The sequence below is a fragment of the Canis lupus genome, chromosome 27, assembly GCF_003254725.2.
Source record: "Canis lupus dingo isolate Sandy chromosome 27, ASM325472v2, whole genome shotgun sequence".
In the NCBI taxonomy this organism is placed as follows: Eukaryota; Metazoa; Chordata; class Mammalia; order Carnivora; family Canidae; genus Canis; species Canis lupus.
In genome coordinates, this window is record NC_064269.1 from 3121665 (window position 1) to 3138491 (window position 16827).

Genomic DNA, 16827 nt, shown 5'->3' on the forward strand with positions numbered 1-16827 from the left:
CAGGAATCTTGACTTGTGCAGTTAAGTCAGAAGGGGCGGGGGAGGGGGGGAGATTCGGGGAAAGGGCAGCAACGAATCTACAGAGAAAGAGCTCAGCAAACTCTTGAGTCAAGTTTGGAGCACAGGCCAGTCACCGTTAGAGAATCAAATGTACTGTTATCTCAACCTCTGCCTTCTTTCCAGGTTCTTTTTCCAGAACAAGCTTCCTACTCCCACCCTACAGGCCTGGTGGCAGGTACAGCTGGGACAGGCAATCAGTGGGGAAATGGCCCACCCTGCTTAAGGACTTAAGGACATGGGATAGGACCCAGCACGGTGGGATGGAGAATGGAGGAGGTGACCTCTGACCCCAGCTCTGGCCCCTTCTGGGGGTCCTCTGTGACCTGCCATAGGTCATGCCCCCTCCTCCCCTACCATGATCTACATCACAAAACCCACAGCTCGTAACTCAATGCCGGCCAGGGAAGTCTGGGATTGATTTAGGGCCCCCTCTGACCAGTTCACCCCCACCAGACTAGGCCCCTGGGGTGGAGGTGGGGATGAGGGTCATGGGTGAAGTTCAGGCAGGAGGGTCCTGACTACCACTACATCATACCTGTTGCACTTTTAGTGGGTTTGTTGGGGGAAAAGGTCCAAGCACAGGGGTTCCAGGTTCTCACCGACTAGCCCCTCTCTTTGGCTCAGTTCAGGGCCAAGCTGACGGAGCAGTGGCCATGGCCTAGTAAGCGTTCAGGAACAGTGTCCTTATGATTCAGGCTCAAGGCATCCTACAAAGCAAAGAGATTCTTGTTATCCACCGAGAGGGCAGGCCCGTAGGTGCTAAGCAAGCACCCACTGCCCCCAGTCTCAGTTACACTGAGCTACTCGGAACCAGGTCTCCCCACCCCGAGGTCCACAGTCCAAGGCCCATTACATGTATTTCTCCTGGTGCTTTTCTTGTTGTTGGTTTCCATCCACCCACCTTCCCATTCTGGAGATACCACTAAAGGACTTTCTCTACTTGGAATATTTCAAACTTTTGGGACCATCACCCACAGTCAAATGCATCTACCTCTGGCCCCAGGACACAAGAACATCTCCGTAAGTAAAAGCAAAAGTTGTAGGTAACATTGTGATATGCATGATATTTTCTTTTTTTTTTTTTTTTTTTTTTTTTTTTTTAAATTTTTATTTATTTATGATAGTCACAGAGAGAGAGAGAGAGGCAGAGACACAGGCAGAGGGAGAAGCAGGCTCCATGCACCGGGAGCCTGACGTGGGATTCGATCCCGGGTCTCCAGGATCGTGCCCTGGGCCAAAGGCAGGCGCCAAACCACTGCGCCACCCAGGGATCCCTGCATGATATTTTCTATCCTATTCCATTTTGTTGTAAGGAAAAGAAAGTTTATAAAATGATTTTTAAAAAGTCTTTAAAATGCCACTCTAAGGGGCTGGCACTTACAGTTTATAAGTAACCTCTTATATTTTGACACCTTCACAGGTTATAAAGCCCATTCTATTAAGAGAAAAATCCACATTATCTTCATAAAAGCCAGTGAGAAGGTAAGGCCGGGTTTTTCATCGACCTATTTTATAGATGAGGAAACACAGACTCTGAGAGGTTAAGGGACCTGCTTGAGATCCCCCAGCTGGTGAGCGGCCGAGATGGGGAGATGGGATGCGGAGTCAGGTCTGCCATGGGCTGGTTTGCAGGCCCCTGTGCCCCAAAGCTTCTCTCCCTCCCTCTCCTCCCCAACCCTCCCAGTTGACATCATTGTCTCTTTCCAGTTTGAGGCCATCCCCTTCCAGGAACAGGAGGGACAGAGCAGCTGAGTAATTCTGTTTTCTTGTCATCTGTTAACACTGCACCATCTGGCAGGTCTCCTCTCCCGGAGAGGCGGGGGTGGGGGAGGCGGCTGCTTTCCTGGAGTCTGGACCTCTGGGCCCCACTCACCCAGGGTCTCAGAATGTGCACAGAGAGCTACTTTTTCGGCTCTGTCCCAACAAGCAGTGACAGGGCCGCGTCAGGGAGCAGCAGGGGCGGGGTGGGAGGAAGGACTCCCTGACGTCATTGGGATAAAACAATAGGGTGCACCCCTCCCCTGCCCTCAGGGCCCATCCTGGGGCCTCCACACCTCCACCAGGGTGCCCCCGGGACTGAGCAGGAGTCCTGCAGGCTGCTCCGGGTGAGGGCAGACCAGGCCTTCTTACCCGGAGCCCAGGAAGATTTATGGGGCCTCGGGTGTGGCTGGCTGTTACTCAGCCTCTGACTTTTTAATTCCCCAGCCTCCTCACCCACCCCGCCTCCTCCCCAAGAGGGCCTTTGTGCAGGACAATGAGGAATCTATAAATTCCGGGGGACAGGGATGTGGGGGAGGGGGCGCCAGGCACTTTGGCTCAGCAGAGACAGCAAGGGGTGGCCTCCATGGACCTGCCACATCTCTTTGGGTCCCCACTAGAGCCTTACCTCTGTCTTTTACAGATGAAGAAACTGAGGCTCGGGGGCAGGCCCTTCCTCATCGTCTCCATCTTTCACCCACGTCTTTATTCTCCCTCTTACCCTCCCCCTGGCCTTTCCCTCACTTGGGCCTTCACTCAACAAACACCCGAGGAGTAGACTCTGTGTCAACGGAGAACAACTGGTAGACCCTGGCCCACCCTGGAAGGGTACGCGGCAGAGGACGGACCCAAGAGGGGCCATAAAAGTGTGGCTCTAACCCCAGCCTTTCAAGGGGGGCAGCCTGCACCCTTGCCCTACCTCCTTCCCTCAGCAACCCTCTGCAGCCGATGAAGCGCTTTCATGGGCATTTCTTTTTTTTTTTTTAAGTCAATGTTTACTTTTTGTTAAAGATTTTATTTATTTATTCATGAGAGACACAGAGAGAGAGAGAGAGGCAGAGACAAGCACAGGAAGAAGCAGGCTCCATGCACAGAGCCTGACGTGGGACTCGATCCTGGGACTCGATCCTGGGACTCCAGGATCACACCCTGGGCTGAAGGCAGGTGCTTAACCGCTGAGCCACCTAGGGATCCCCTTCATGAGCATTTCTAAATGCAATCCCGGTGATAGCTCTGGCAGCTGGGCATGATGTAAGCCTTCCCCAGCATTTTGCTAACGTGGCCCCAAGCGGCTAAGGGGTTGCCCAAGATCACACGTCTGGTGGGCGGCAGAGGGCCCTCGCCTCTGCACCCTGGAGTGCCGCGCGGGCCCAGAGCAGGGCCTTGGGCTGTGGCCCTACACTTCCTCTTCTACCCACTTGCCCAGAGTAGCCCTGTGGGCCCCCCATGCTGATCCTTCCCCAATGTCCTGTCCTCCTGTTCTGTCCACCTTCCTGCAGTCATTAAATGCCCCAGGCTCACCTCTGTATTCACCCATCTGTCCCGCGATGATAACCAACAGCAGCGCTTCGATGCCTGCAGGTGTTTGCTGAATGACCACGCATTCTTGGGTGCGTCCTAGTGCGTCTCTGCTGGTAAACTGAGGATGCCGTGTATACTTTGTTGTGCAGATTAAATTAGTGAAGCCCTGTAAAGCACTCAGAATGACGCCTGGCATGTGGTAAATGCTCAATAAGCCTTGGCTGCCAAGTTTATTGATTTTGGAAACCACAGGCCTGCCCATATATGAGGTATCTGAGTGAAACACCGGTGGTGACAGGGGTCTGTAGCTGGCTTCTCCCAAGGAGTGGACCCCTTAGAAATGACCAAATGGACCCGTATCCAGTTCATTCCCCGGGGACTCCTGCATTCCTTAACTGCACGGAGTAGGCTGGGCATCCTGCAGGTTTGTGCCAGGCACCAGGCATCTCTAGCCGAGAACAAGGCAGACACCTGCACTCATCAGGCTGGCATTCTGGTAAGTGAGACAGACGGCAAACCAAGTGAAGAAAGAAGATAATTACAGAAAGCCGCTAAGTCCCGAAGAAACAGGGTTAAGTGCCACCGTAGATCAGGCAACTGGGTGTGAGGCTGCTGTGGTGTCGTGGTCAGGATTGATGGGGAGGCGACGTCCCTGTGAAGGATCCGGGCAGCGTGTTCCAGGCAAAGGGATGGGCAAGCCCAAAGCCAGGAGTGGGGAAAAACTTGTCAAGTTCAAGGAACAGAAAGGCAGCCGGGGTGAGTGGCAGCTGGACAGAAGGGACAATGATCAGCACAGGCAGGGGCCCGGGTTAGAAACTGGGGCCTTCCTCCAGGAAAGCCATGCAAAGCTCTTAGACGGGGAGGGACATGCTCTCGGGTTTTTTGCCTTGTTTTCCTGATGGGTAATTTTAACAGCCCCCCTGGAAGCCGTGTGAATTGACTCCCCCGGAGCCAGGGGAGCCAGGGGAGCAGACAGGAGCCTTTGCAGTTGTGCAAGGAGGGAGGAGGGGCTTGGACGCTGGGGGGGCAGGGGGGGCAGGGGCTGATCCCAGATTTATCTTAGAGACAGGAGGGACAGACTTTGCTAATGGATTGGACAATAGGGTCAGGCTGGGAGAAGAATTCAGGAAGAAGGAACCTGGGAAGCTCGACCGGTGGAACTGTCTCCGTCCTGAGCCCTCGGAGTCCTCCTGCTCTGGCCCTGCCCCTGAGCCACAGAAGCCATTCCAGCCATTCCCCCCACCCCCAGATCCATCTACACTCAGCAGCCCTAAATCAGGGGTAGTCCCCGACTTTGGTTCATTCGGGCCCTTTGTGAGAAAAGGTGGCCCCTGCCTTCCTCCAGGGACAGCAGCACCTGCCAAGGCCCAAGATTCGGACTTCAGGCCCCTTTTAACCCCTCCAACCCGGCCCTTGTTTAGGTGGCAACCTGCACAACCGTACAGCTCCCCTCTCCCCAGCCTGGACCACTGGCCCAACCCGAAAATCCTCGGAGCCTTGAGACCTGCAGGCGCTGCTGGCCTGTTGGGACGCGGGCCTGGAAGCACTCGGGGGCGGGGCCGGGGCCGGGGCCGGGAAGGTAGGGCTCGGCCTTTCCTGAGGGAATCTCCCGGCCGGTTCCCGCGGGAAGGAAGCCGCCCCCCACCCCCCGCCCCGGCCCGCCCCGCCCCCGCCCGGGAAAGCGCTCGCAGCGGCCTTCCGGCCCGGGCTGGGCGGGGGCGGCTCGGGCCCTAATTGCTGCCATCTGCTCCGCCTGGGGGAGGGGCCGAGCGCGCCGCACGCCCCGGGGTGGGGGCGAGTGCGGGGGTCCCCGAGAGCCTGGGGGTCGGGCTCCCTGGAGGGCTCTGGGGGGGCGGGTTCCCCCGGAGGGTCCTGGGGGTCGGGCCCCCGGAGGGTCCTGGGGTGTTGGGCCCCCCCGAGGGCCCAGGGGGTCGGGCCTCCCTGGAGGGTCCTGGGGGGTCAGTCTCTCTGGAGGGCTCTTGGGGGAGTGGGTTCCCCTGGAGGGTTCTGGGGTGTTGGGCCTCCCTGGAGGGTCCTGGGGGGTCAGGCTCCCTGGAGGGCTCTTGGGGGGGTGGGTTCCCCTGGAGGGTTCTGGGGTGTTGGGCCTCCCTGGAGGGTCCTGGGGGGTTAGGCTCCCTGGAGGGCTCTTGGGGGGGTGGGTTCCCCTGGAGGGTTCTGGGGTGTTGGGCCTCCCTGGAGGGTCCTGGGGGGTTAGGCTCCCTGGAGGGCTTTTGGGGGGGGTGGGTTCCCCTGGAGGGTTCTGGGGTGTCGGGCCCCTCTGGAGGGTCCTGAGGGGGGCGGGTTCCCCCGGAGGATCCTGGGGGTTGGGCCCCCCCAGAGGGTCCTGGGGGTCGGGCCCCCCGGAGTCCTGGGGGGGCGGGTTCCCGGGAGGGTCCTGGGGGGCGGGCGGCCTCGACTCAGCGCACAAGGTCCGCACGGGTCTGTGGCGGACGCCGGCGTTGGGACATTGACGCATCGATCTGTCTGCACAGGACGGATGTGACTGTGGTCGGGGAGGGGGGACCCGAGGCCAGAGCCTGGCGCCCGCGGGCGGGGCGGGGGGCTGGCGGCGGGGCCAGAACTTGGCCCTCGGACACAGGGGCGGGGCTGAACCGCCTCCCAGCTACTACGCACTGGGGGCATCTCGCACTGGGGGCATCTCGGAGGTGCCTTCAGCCTCAGAGGCCTCGGAGTTGATTTCCTCCTCCATAAAAACAGGATCCCCAGGACCTACCTCTCAGGTGATGCCACGGAAGGCCAGTTGCTTTTCCTGGGGAGGTGTGCGGGGTGCTGTGCCCGCCCCGAGGAGCCCCTGGGGCAGGTACGGTGGGTCCTTTGGAAGGTGCCGTAGCTGCTGGGAACCCAGGGGAGGCAGGAAGAGGGGTGGGGTGGGGTGGGCCAGGGGGCAGAGCGTGGGAGCAGCCCCACTGGTTTCAAGCCCATCTCCTGGCGTCTCTCAACATCAGCCTCAGGAGGTGAAGGTGTCCGTTTGACTCCTTTACCCAGCACTGATGGCAGCTCTGGGGCACGGGGGTGCTCACAGGGCCCAGGAGACTACTCCTCTGCCTGGGTGCCCAGACCCTTACTGAACACGTACACATCTTCACACCCTTCCCCCAGGGGTCTACACAGTCCCTGGAATAAGGAAGCACAGATGATCCTGAGTGTGGGGAGGCCTCCTTCCTGCCGGAGCCACAACACTTCTCCTATGTCACAAAATGCCTGCTACCTCCCCCTCCTCCCGCCTTGCCAACGCTCACAAACCTGTGTTAGCCTTAAAGGCCAGCTCCAGAGGGGCTGAGATGCAACTCCTCCACCCAAACATCCCCACCAACCTGCTGGCCCATTCCTCCACCCAGGTGAGCCGCAGGGATGCCAAGCAGCCGACTCCCAGCCCCAGAGACGCTCTCCCTACAGGCAGGGAACCAGGCATGAGACATTTTGGAATCACAGGAACTAAGGAACCATCGACAACCCAGGGTACTGCCTTTGGGAGGGCTCAGGATGATGCTACAGAGTCAGTGGCTTCTGGGATGGGGCTTGAAGGAGCAACAGAAGTTCATGCCCGGGGGCACCTGGGTGGCTCAGTGGTTGAGCGTCTGCCTTTGGCTCAGGTCGGCTCAGGGCGTGATCCTGGGGTGCCGGATGGGGTCCCCGCATGGAGCCTGCTTCTCCCTCTGCCTGTGTCTCTGCCTCTCTCCCTGTCTCTCATGAATAACTAAATAAAATCTTAAAAAGAAGAAGAAGAAGAAGAAGAAGAAGAAGAAGAAGAAGAAGAAGAAGAAGAAGAAGAAGAAGAAGAAGTAGTAGTAGTAGTAGTTGTTCACTGGGGGCAGAAGAGACATGCTGTTCCAGGCAGGAGGAAGAGCGTGCACAAAGACTTGGGGGTGTGAAAGTCCGTGATGTGTCTGGAGGAGCGAGCAGATTGAGTGCCTTGGACCAAGGGTGCTGGAGGGGAGGAGTTGAAGGAGGGAAGAGGTGTGAGGGGTAGCTGAAATGACAGATACCCCAGGCCAAGGGATTTAGACTTGGGTTTGTTGCAGCAAGCCAAAGTGTCCGCTCCACTCCTGAGAGAGACAGACAGGAACATGAACGGCTAGAAGGAGCAAAGCTGACAGGAAGTGAGATAAAAAGGTCAGTGCCAGCCCAGTGATAAAAAGGCCATTCACGCATCCTCTGGGGACTATGGTGCACATGTAAGCCCCAGGGACCCCTTCAGAAGGCCACAGTTGTTACTGAGCTCCAAGCAGTTATTGTCATGCTGCCGTGTGAGCTTAGAGTTGTCAGATATTTTCAAGAAAAATTAGAAATGTCGATTTTTATGGATTGCCCCTGGGTTTTTAGATGTTGGCAACTATTTTTTAAATTTTAAAACCGTGTGTGTGTGTGTGTGTGTGTGTGTGTGTCCAATACGCACATAAACACGAATGTGCAACTGCTGCAGAGTTGCAGGAAAGCCACTGGAAGTTTCGTCAAGAGGGAGGAGCTCTGAATAGCAGGCTTGGGTGTTCGGATGCCCACTCGGGGGCAGTATGGAGGAATGGCCTGGTAAGTGGGACAGTTGCAAGTGTCTGGACCAAAGGGGCCGAGGCCTGAACAAAGGCGGCTGACCTGGAGAGGAGGGAAGGCTCCCAGACACAGTGTAGGGGTCTTCGGGGATTAGCCCTTCCTGGGGGGGTTAAGGGTTTAAGTCTCCTATCCCTTTGTCCCCCTTAAGAGATTGCAAAAACATCATCTAGTGGGTGGGGAGGCCTATTTGGAGTGGGATGCTCCTGAAAATCCCCAAGGTTGCGCTGTGGCAGGCCACCCCGAAGGACTGGGTAAGACATTCCAAACAGCCTGAAGAGGGAGGGGCCGTGCTGGGGGAGGGGCTCAGGAATCCGCCTGGCCTTCAGGAAGACCCCAGCCAGCCCTAATGGGAACCACACGTGGGGTGAGCTGGAATCCCGGATTGCCTGTGACGTTTGGCTTTGGAATTGGACACTTGGCTCAGGTCACTCCTGACCCGCTGAAGTCTGAGGCCTCCCAGCTCAGCTCCCCTCCTAATTGCTGCCAGACACATTCTGCCCTGTACCCGCCTCTGGGGGCCGGCCTAGGTCCCCCATCTCTTGCTAGGAGAACACCTATGCTCTGAGGGAGTGTGTGTGTGTGTGGGGGGGGTCAGACAAGAATTCTACAAGGCTTGATCCTCTCAGAATAAGCAGAACAAGAAGTCCCTTCCAGTGTCTCCCCAAACAGGACCCTCTGAACTGGTGCTAGAGCCCCGGGCTGCTTCTGGCTTTGCAAAGCCTGGTGCCCTCAGCCTCCGTCCTTCCTGTCCCCTGCAGCATCTGTAGGGTGCTGCGTGGCTCTGACCGTCTGAGCCTCCCCCATATCCATACCCTGCAGGGTTAATTTCCTGCGGGACCTCAGGCATGAGGAGCAGGGAGCAGTCCAAAGGGCAGGGAAGAGCCCTGAGAGCAGGTGCTTTGCTCCTGAAGATTTGCTGTTTGTAAAAAACGGGAGGGGAACAGGTCTCTCCTAACGTTTTCTGGTATTTTCTCTTCTCCTCCTTCAAACACCCCCTGGCCCAGGGATGAAGCTGTGTTACAGGATGTCTCCGCACAATCTGGAGGGCCTGCAAAAAGTCCCAGTCCTTATTTGGCTGGTTCACTCCAGCCTCTGGGCCGTGGCTGTCTTCACACCTGCCAAACCCTCTCTTCATATGGCCCTGCAACTATACTGTGTATGAATGGGGAGGGGGTGCTTCCTGCTTAAGTCCCAGACACTTGCCTTGCCAGTGGCCCCCTCCAGGCCCTCAGGCCCAGCCCCCTCCCCCTGGGTACCCTCCTTGAGAACTTCCAGGCAGCCTGCTCAGCATCAGGCCAGGGGCCCAGGAGCTTGGACTGACTGCATTCCTGGGGGAAGGGGAGAGAAGAGGAGGGCGGCACAGAGCCCCCCTCCTCCCTTCCAGCACAGACCCCATGCTGCCCAGCCCCAAGCTCTCTCTAGCCTGCTGTAGTTGGCTAGAGTAATGCCAGCAAAGCCGCTGGCAAAGCCCAGGCCAGAGGCCTAGGGGCCTCTCTTGAGGATGAAGCCATCCCTGCCTTGGAGCTCTCCGGCTCCAGCACCGATTGGGGGCCCCGGGTGGGCATGGTAAGAGGTCGCTGGGGCGAGGCCACCAGGTGCAGAAGGGATGCAGGGCGGAGGGCTACAGCGGCCCTGGGCATCCTTTAGCACCGCAGGCCTGCGGGCCAGCGCCATCCCCTGAGCCTCTGGGGGTGGGGGGGGCCGAGGGACTTGCAGAGAAATCAGGCCCAGCCCAATGGAACTCAGGCAGCGGCTGCAGGAGGCGGGCGTGCTGGGGAGGAGCCAAGAGGGGGCTGAGGCTGAGGCTGGGGCTGCAGGTAGTCCTCACCCCCATCCCCCAGCCCCCAGCCCGGTTTCGGGAAGCTCTCCCGATGAATATTTAATAGCTCAGCGCTGGGCCTGATTGAATTTTAATGCGGGCGACCCGAGCCCGGAGCCCGAGTCCAGGCAATTAGTCAGGAGCCATTAACGCTGACGGAGCTGATTTATGGGCGGGCCCGGGCCCCGAGCGCCCCGGATTGGGCGGACGGGTCCCCGCGCCAGCCAATCCCGACGGCTGCCTCGGCCTGTTTTGCATCTCATTTGCATAGCACCCCCCAGGGGCAACCGTGGGCGGCGGCCGCGCCGCGAGGGGACTCGTGGGTGGGTCGGGGGCGCTCGGGGCGCGACCCGGGCGTTCCTGGCTGCGAAACCCCCCGCTCTGCACGCGGGAGTCCGCCGGCCCGTCCAGCTCTTCAAAGGGCCTCCCCGCGAATCCTGGGGGAGCCCAGGTCCGGGGAAATTCCGAAGGAGGAGGAGGGGAGTAGACTAGGGCCCGCCTGGGACCCTGGGCGATGCGGCTGGGTCCCAGGACCTAGCATCGGGCTCCGCCTCTGCGGTTAATCCAGCCGCCCCCCCCCCCTCTCCGGAGCCCTCGCCGTGTGCCCCGGGCGCGGGGATTCCATGCAAACCACCGGCCCCACTGTGCCTCTGGGAGACGCGTTCTGCACCCACCCGGATGGGGCTGGCAGGTTTTCAGGGTGCTGCCTCATGCCTCAGAGGGCTGGGAATGAATCCAAGGGGCTCTTGCAGGAGAGGGCCCCCCTCCCCGCCCTGCCCCTCATCCCCCTGACCTATGTGAATGAGCTGGGATTCAGCCTGGAGTGCTCTATTGAACTAGGCCCGACCCCTTAAATCGTAGGTCAAGGATTTAGCTGGCCGGTCTGCTGCCACTCTGGCAGGTGGCCGCCTCCTCACCAGCGCCGCCGCTTTCAGGGCCCTCATCCACTGGAGGTGTGGTGCAGAGCGGGCACCCTTCCCTTAGGGGACAAGCATCCGGCCCCCTGGGGCTAGACCTTATCTGAGCTGGACCGGCCTTTAGTGAGGGATGGGCCATGGGAGGGAACTGGATAGAGCTCCCAGCTGGGCGGCGGCCCCTCCAGGGAGGCCAGTGGAGAGGTTGGCAGGGAAAGGGGAGGCATTAGTCAAGGAAGGCTTCCTGGAAGAGGAAGGTCAGAGTAGACACTGGAAGGAAGGGAGGGACAGGGTCACAGAAAAGGAGAGGAAATCCTGCGGGTGGGGAACGCCCTGTTGGGGGCAGGAGAAAGTGAAGTATAGGCGCTGGGAGCTCCATACACTTCGGCTAAGAGGTTAGCACCGTAGCGCAGGAGACCCGCGGGCTGCCTGCCTGGGCAGTTGAGGCAGGGCGCCAGGGGACGAGGAGAAGTAGAAGCACTAGGTAATGAGCACCTACTAGGCACCAGCACCACGCTAAGCACTTTATATCATTTCATCTTTAGAGCAACCTAATGGGGTACGTGTTCTCAGACTTCCCGTTTCACAGATGGGGACACTGAGGCTCGGAGCGAGGCAGTAACTTGCCCATGATCACTCAGCTAGCTGGTGGCACCTTGTTCGGGCCCGCCACTCCACCTCAGACTCAACTTACACCCTTCATTTCGCTCTCCAAGTCCCCCCTCCCCCCACGTGCCTTATCTGCCTTTGCCAGCATCTTCCTGGTGTTAAGAACTGATTCTGCTCGTAATCTCCGCCAGAAGCTTGAGAAGCAATCCCATCTACATTGTCACCCAGGCCCGAGTCCTTGGTGTCATCAATCATTTACAGTCTCAAGATCTGGTTCCTAAAGGTTTCTGAATTCTGCTCCCTCGTCTCCTCTGACCCCTGCGCGGCGCAGGCCAGGTGAGATAAGACGGGAGCCTCGCCGAGGCCCTTGCTGTAGGCCGGGCACTGTGCCAAGAGCTTTCCTGAAGGTTCTCTTAACGAATCCTCACCAGAGAGTAGGCCCTTTGATGGCAAGGGTCCCCATTTTGCAAATGGGGTGGGGAAGATCAAGGAGAGGTGGGGAGAAACCCTTGGCCCGCCGCTGGGCTCCCTCTGACTGTGGGGCCGGGAGCACGCTCCACTGGATCAAGGTCTCTTGCTCTTTTCAGCTGTTCCTTGAAGCCCACACTTTCCAGGCCTGAATCTGTGCCCTGACCTCTGAGTGCCTTTCCCTTCTTTTAACAAGCGGGCCTGAGCTTCAAGTTACAGAAGACCCAACTATAAAATGCCCTAAACAGTAAGGACGATTGTTTATTACGTTGCCAAACAAGAAGTCCCAAGGTGAGGCTGTCGATTAATTCAGTGACTCAACACTGTTATCAAAGATCTAGGTTCCTTCCTTCCTTCCTGTTGGTTTCTTCTTCCTTTCTTGCTTTCTTTTATTAATTTTATTGAAATATAGTTCACGTGTGGTAGAAAGCACACGTTTTAGAAGTTGAGCTTGATGAGTTTTGGGTTTTGTTTTTTAAGATTTTATTTATTTATTCATGAGAGAGAGGCAGAGACACAGGCAGAGGGAGAAGCAGGCTCCAAGCCAGGAGCCTGATGCGGGACTCGATCCCGAGACCCCAGGATCATGGCCTGAGCCAAAGGCAGACGCCCAACCGCTGAACCACCCAGGTGCCCCAGCTTGGTGAGTTTTGATGAAGGGACACCCAGTAGCTGTCATTCCAATCAAGGTAGAGAACGCTGGCATTGTGCCAGGAAGTTCTCCACCATCTGTACGTGGTCAGCCCCTCCCTCACCACCTGCCGCAGGTAACCACGGCGCTGATTTCTACCTCCACAGGTGAGTTTTGCATGTTTAGACTTTCCTGAGCATGGAATCATATGGTAGGTACTGCTTTTGTGTCTTCTGGCCCCTTTGCTTCGGACAATGCTTTTGAAATTCACCCATTTTGTCGTCTGTATCAATAGTTGATTGTTGTTGCTGAAGTGGGATTCTGTGCTGTGCGTACCCCACGGAATTGCTTTCGCTTTCCTGTGCCATCCTCCTGTTGGTTTTTGTCCTCGTACCTTGACTTCTCTTAAAGTCACAAGATGGTTGCTGCAGTTCCAGACATCACATGCAGACAACGACATTCCAGGGCCAAGAAAACCCGTTTTTCTCCTTCAGCCTCTGAAAAATCTTTCCGGAAGTCTCCCCACGAAAATACCCTCACATGCCAGAGGCCAAAATCATGTTACGTGTCCGTCCTTAAACCAAACTCTGGCAGAAAGAGTGGAATTCCCAGAGGTGTCTAAGACTAATCAAGGTTGGCCCCTGAGGCTGGGGAGGGGCTCAGCCCCCCCCCCCCCCCCCGAAGAACGGGACGGTCTGGTCCCTGGGCAAAATCAAGATTCTGTTAGCGAGAAAGGAGGGCAATAGTTCTTGGTGAATAGCTAATACTGATGGCTTCTACCTGCTTCTTTCTTGTTAACGGAATTTTTATTTTTTTATTTTTTTATGACAGTCACAGAGAGAGAGAGAGAGAGGCAGAGACATAGGCAGAGGGAGAAGCAGGCTCCATGCACCGGGAGCCCGATGTGGGATTCGATCCCGGGTCTCCAGGATCGTGCCCTGGGCCAAAGACAGGCGCTAAACCACTGCACCACCCAGGGATCCCAGAATTTGGGTTTTGTTCAGGGATCCACCTCTCAAGGAATATAACCCCATGCCCACCCTGGGAGTAAATCCTACATCAATGTACTTCCACCCTAGTAATCCTGTCCCCCTGACCAGAGGTTGGTTTGAAGTCCATGAAGACATGGAGGACTTGAATGGTGGCCACCTACCATGCATCCTCCTTTCTTCTTCCTTAGTAACAAAGATACAAATTCCTTACTTATTCCTTAACAAATTTGTCACTTCCTTAGTAACGAAAAATAACAAATCTTATTTAGGAGGACAAAGTGCCCAGCTGAAAAAAAATATTTCTAGCTTTTCTTGCAGCTCGATGCGGCCATGTGACCAACTTCGGACCAATAAGATGTAAGTAGAAATGTCCTGTGGGACATCTGAGACGGTTGCCTAAAGGAGGTGACACTGCTGAGGAACGACCTTCCGTTCTTCTGCTTTTGCCCCTTCTGATCTACGATACGGATCTACGATATGGCTGGCACGCCAGCAGCCCTTTGGGAACACGGGGCAAATCTGAGCATGGAATCACACGAGATGGGTGGCACCTGAGTTCCTGGGGACGCCGAAATTGTGGCGCTAGCACAATAGCACTGCCTATCTTCAGACTTCTTTTATGAGAAAGAATAAATGTCAACCTTGTTTATTTTTTTTAAAGATTTATTCATTTATTTAAGAGAGAGAGAACAGGGGTGGGAGAGAAAGACTCTCAGACTCCGTGCTGAGCATTGAGCCCAATGAGGGGCTCGAGCTCACCATCCTGAGACCAGGACCTGAGCTGAAATCAAGAGCCAAATGCTTAACCTACTGAGCCACCCAGGCGCCCACCTTCGGTCCTGTTTAAATCACTCTGAGTTGCGCTGAGATCTGCAACTGAACCTACTCCTGACCAAACACGGGCAGTAACAATTTCAGGTCAACGAGACGAGAGGGGAGATCTTCTGGATGTCTCTCAGAAAAGTTTCTTTGCTCTTAAAAAGAGACACCCAAAGGTAATAGTTGGGTGGGATGATCGGAGGAGCTGTAATCGGCCACTTTGTGGTTTGAGGGGACCCGTCCGGGGACACAGCACACATGCTGAAGGTGTCGCGTGTGCACACGGAAAGGACCTGGCTCCCCGAAGAAGGTGTCGGGTCTCTGGATGAATCAACTCTGCAGCCGCCATTTCCCACTGTTATGTAAAATATCGTATTTGATCAATTCTAAAGCACACACTTGGCCACGTTTTAACATTTCTGAAACCATTTATGCGTCTTACAATCAATAGCCCCGCAACCTGCTTTCGGCCAGACAGCAGTTGTGCTTGGCAACCCTTCCAGCACATGTGCAAACTGTGGTGACTTTCTCGGTGTCCTGAGGGGACAATGACCACCCTATGATGTTTCAGTCCATGAACCATGCAAGGCCTCTTGAGTACTGAGTGATGACCTAGGAACTCTTATTGGCTGCCTGACAAGATCATTGGCCAGCAATAAATACTTCCAGAATGGATGGGCTGGGAAGGAGATCCCAGGGGGTGATAGTATGTGTGGGAGTCAAGTTGCAAAACGGCCCCCAAGGGTCCTCCCCTCCTGCAGGCCACACTCTTGTCTAGCCTCTCCTCGCGTTGTTCTGGGTGGATCTTTAGGACCAGTAGCACAGGGCAGGAATCATGCTACGTCTCCTCTGATACTAGGTTGTTAAAGACCGTGACTTCTGTCTTGAATGCTTGATTGTGCTCTCACGTGGATCCTTTGTTGTGAGGGAGGCCAGCTGCCCTGTGGCGAAGTCAGGCAGCCTGTGGGGAGGCCTACGTGGTGAAGAACTGAGGTATCCAGCCAAAGCTCAGGTGGGAGCTCAGGTCTGCCAATAGTCAGGTGAGTGAGCTTGGAGGTAGACGCTCCAGCCTCCAGTGATTGCAACCTGCCCCCCCCCCCCAACAGCTTGGGTGCTCACTCAGGAGAGACCCAGCCAGAACCTGCCGCTAAACTGCTCTCTCGGGTTCTTGGCCCATAGACCCTCTAAGATGATAAATGCTTGTTACTTCAGGCTGCTAAGATTTGGGGTAATTTTTTTTGACCCAGCAAAGAGATAATTAAATCAGCAGAGCAGTTTTGAAGAAATGCTGTATCACCAATACTTGCGATGGCCCAGATGATGAATCTATGTGGAAAAACACAGACACGGATAGCTCAAAGATGAAAAGTGATTCCAAGAATCAGATTCCGAATGTGATGACATTTAAAGAAAACCTTAACCAATTTATTTCACCCCTGTTTTCCTTGTTATGTATGTGCAAGAGTGATTTACGCAAAAAAACTCCATATATATATATAGGATACATACTTCCGGGGCGACTGGGTGGTTCAGTTGTTAAGCATCTGCCTTTGGCTCAGGTCATGATCCTGGAGTCCCAAGATCCCATCGAGCCGACTTCTCCTCTGCTCCCCCCCCCCATACCCCCGACTCGGGTTCTCTCTCTTGCTCACTTTCTCAAATAAATAAATAAGTAAATAAATAAGTAAGTAAATAAATAAATAAAATCTTTAAAAATCTATATATAGTTTCGTGGAAGTCTAAAAGAGCTTCCTACATAAATATAAAATTCCAAAGTGATAAAAAAAAATTTCCAAAGTGATAAGAAATCCTTGTGTTAGTTCAGTCGGCCGTGTTTTTCCTTCCAAACGGTCCATAAAGCAACAGTGCTTGTTAGCATCAGTGGTGTCTAAACGGGATGGGATCCGCTCATGCATTTACCTTATTGTATGAGCCGTCGTGAGGGGGGTTTTCCGGTACTCGCAGCAGAGGATCTGAACTGGATGGAGTATAGGACTGGGGTTGAGGACAGCGGGTGGAGGCCGAGCAGGGTTGGTGGCAAACTGCTTACAAGTGTGTACAGGACACGCCTGTTGTTTACTGTTTAAGTGTGTTAGTCCTGAACCTCGAATGGGTTATTAAGGGCCTGGAATCCAATGTGACTGTGGCACCTGGCAGCTGCTGGCTACATCGGAAATGTCCGCATTTCCCAAATGAAAATGAAGAAATATGATCTGATACAGGAGTTCTCTTATATTTTAAATTCTGTCTGCCCCGCAAAGCCTTTACAGTTTTACAGTTTTAGGGCTCATATAAGGGGACACGGAGGGGCACCTGGGTGGCTCAGGAGTTCAGTGTCCACCTTGAGCTTGGGGCGTGACCCCGGGGTGTCGGGATCGAATTCCACGTCGGGCTCCCTGCATGGAGCCTGCTTCTCCCTCTGCCTGTGTCTCTGCCTCTCTCTCTGTGTCTCTCATGAATAAATAAATAAAATCTTTAAAAAAAAAAACCCAAAAAACGGTGGTGGTGGTGGGGACATGGAAAAATGCCAGAGGGCTACTTCCTTGGGACAACCTCACCTTCCAGAGGTGTGGCCGATTGCTGGGCAAATGTCCCGAGGCCCAAATCTAGCCTGGACGTGGGATCTAGACTGGCCTGGGGATCCAGCTGGTGGTAGAATTGAGCCTG

The 16827-nt window shown here is 55.6% G+C and overlaps 1 protein-coding gene across 1 annotated transcript in view; it reads right to left on the reverse strand.

The window, feature by feature from the left end:
• Positions 1-9390: 9390 nt before the first annotated feature.
• The window catches only part of LOC112667275 (basic proline-rich protein-like), a 37086-nt gene continuing 29649 nt past the window's right edge, over positions 9391-16827 (reverse strand). Inside the window, exons 15-18 of the mRNA XM_049102824.1 lie at positions 16081-16138; positions 10645-10706; positions 10002-10164; positions 9391-9679 (exon numbers count right to left, since the gene is read on the reverse strand). Of these exons, the coding sequence (XP_048958781.1) occupies positions 9391-9679; positions 10002-10164; positions 10645-10706; positions 16081-16138 (572 nt within the window). The remainder of the gene's footprint in view (positions 9680-10001; positions 10165-10644; positions 10707-16080; positions 16139-16827) is intronic.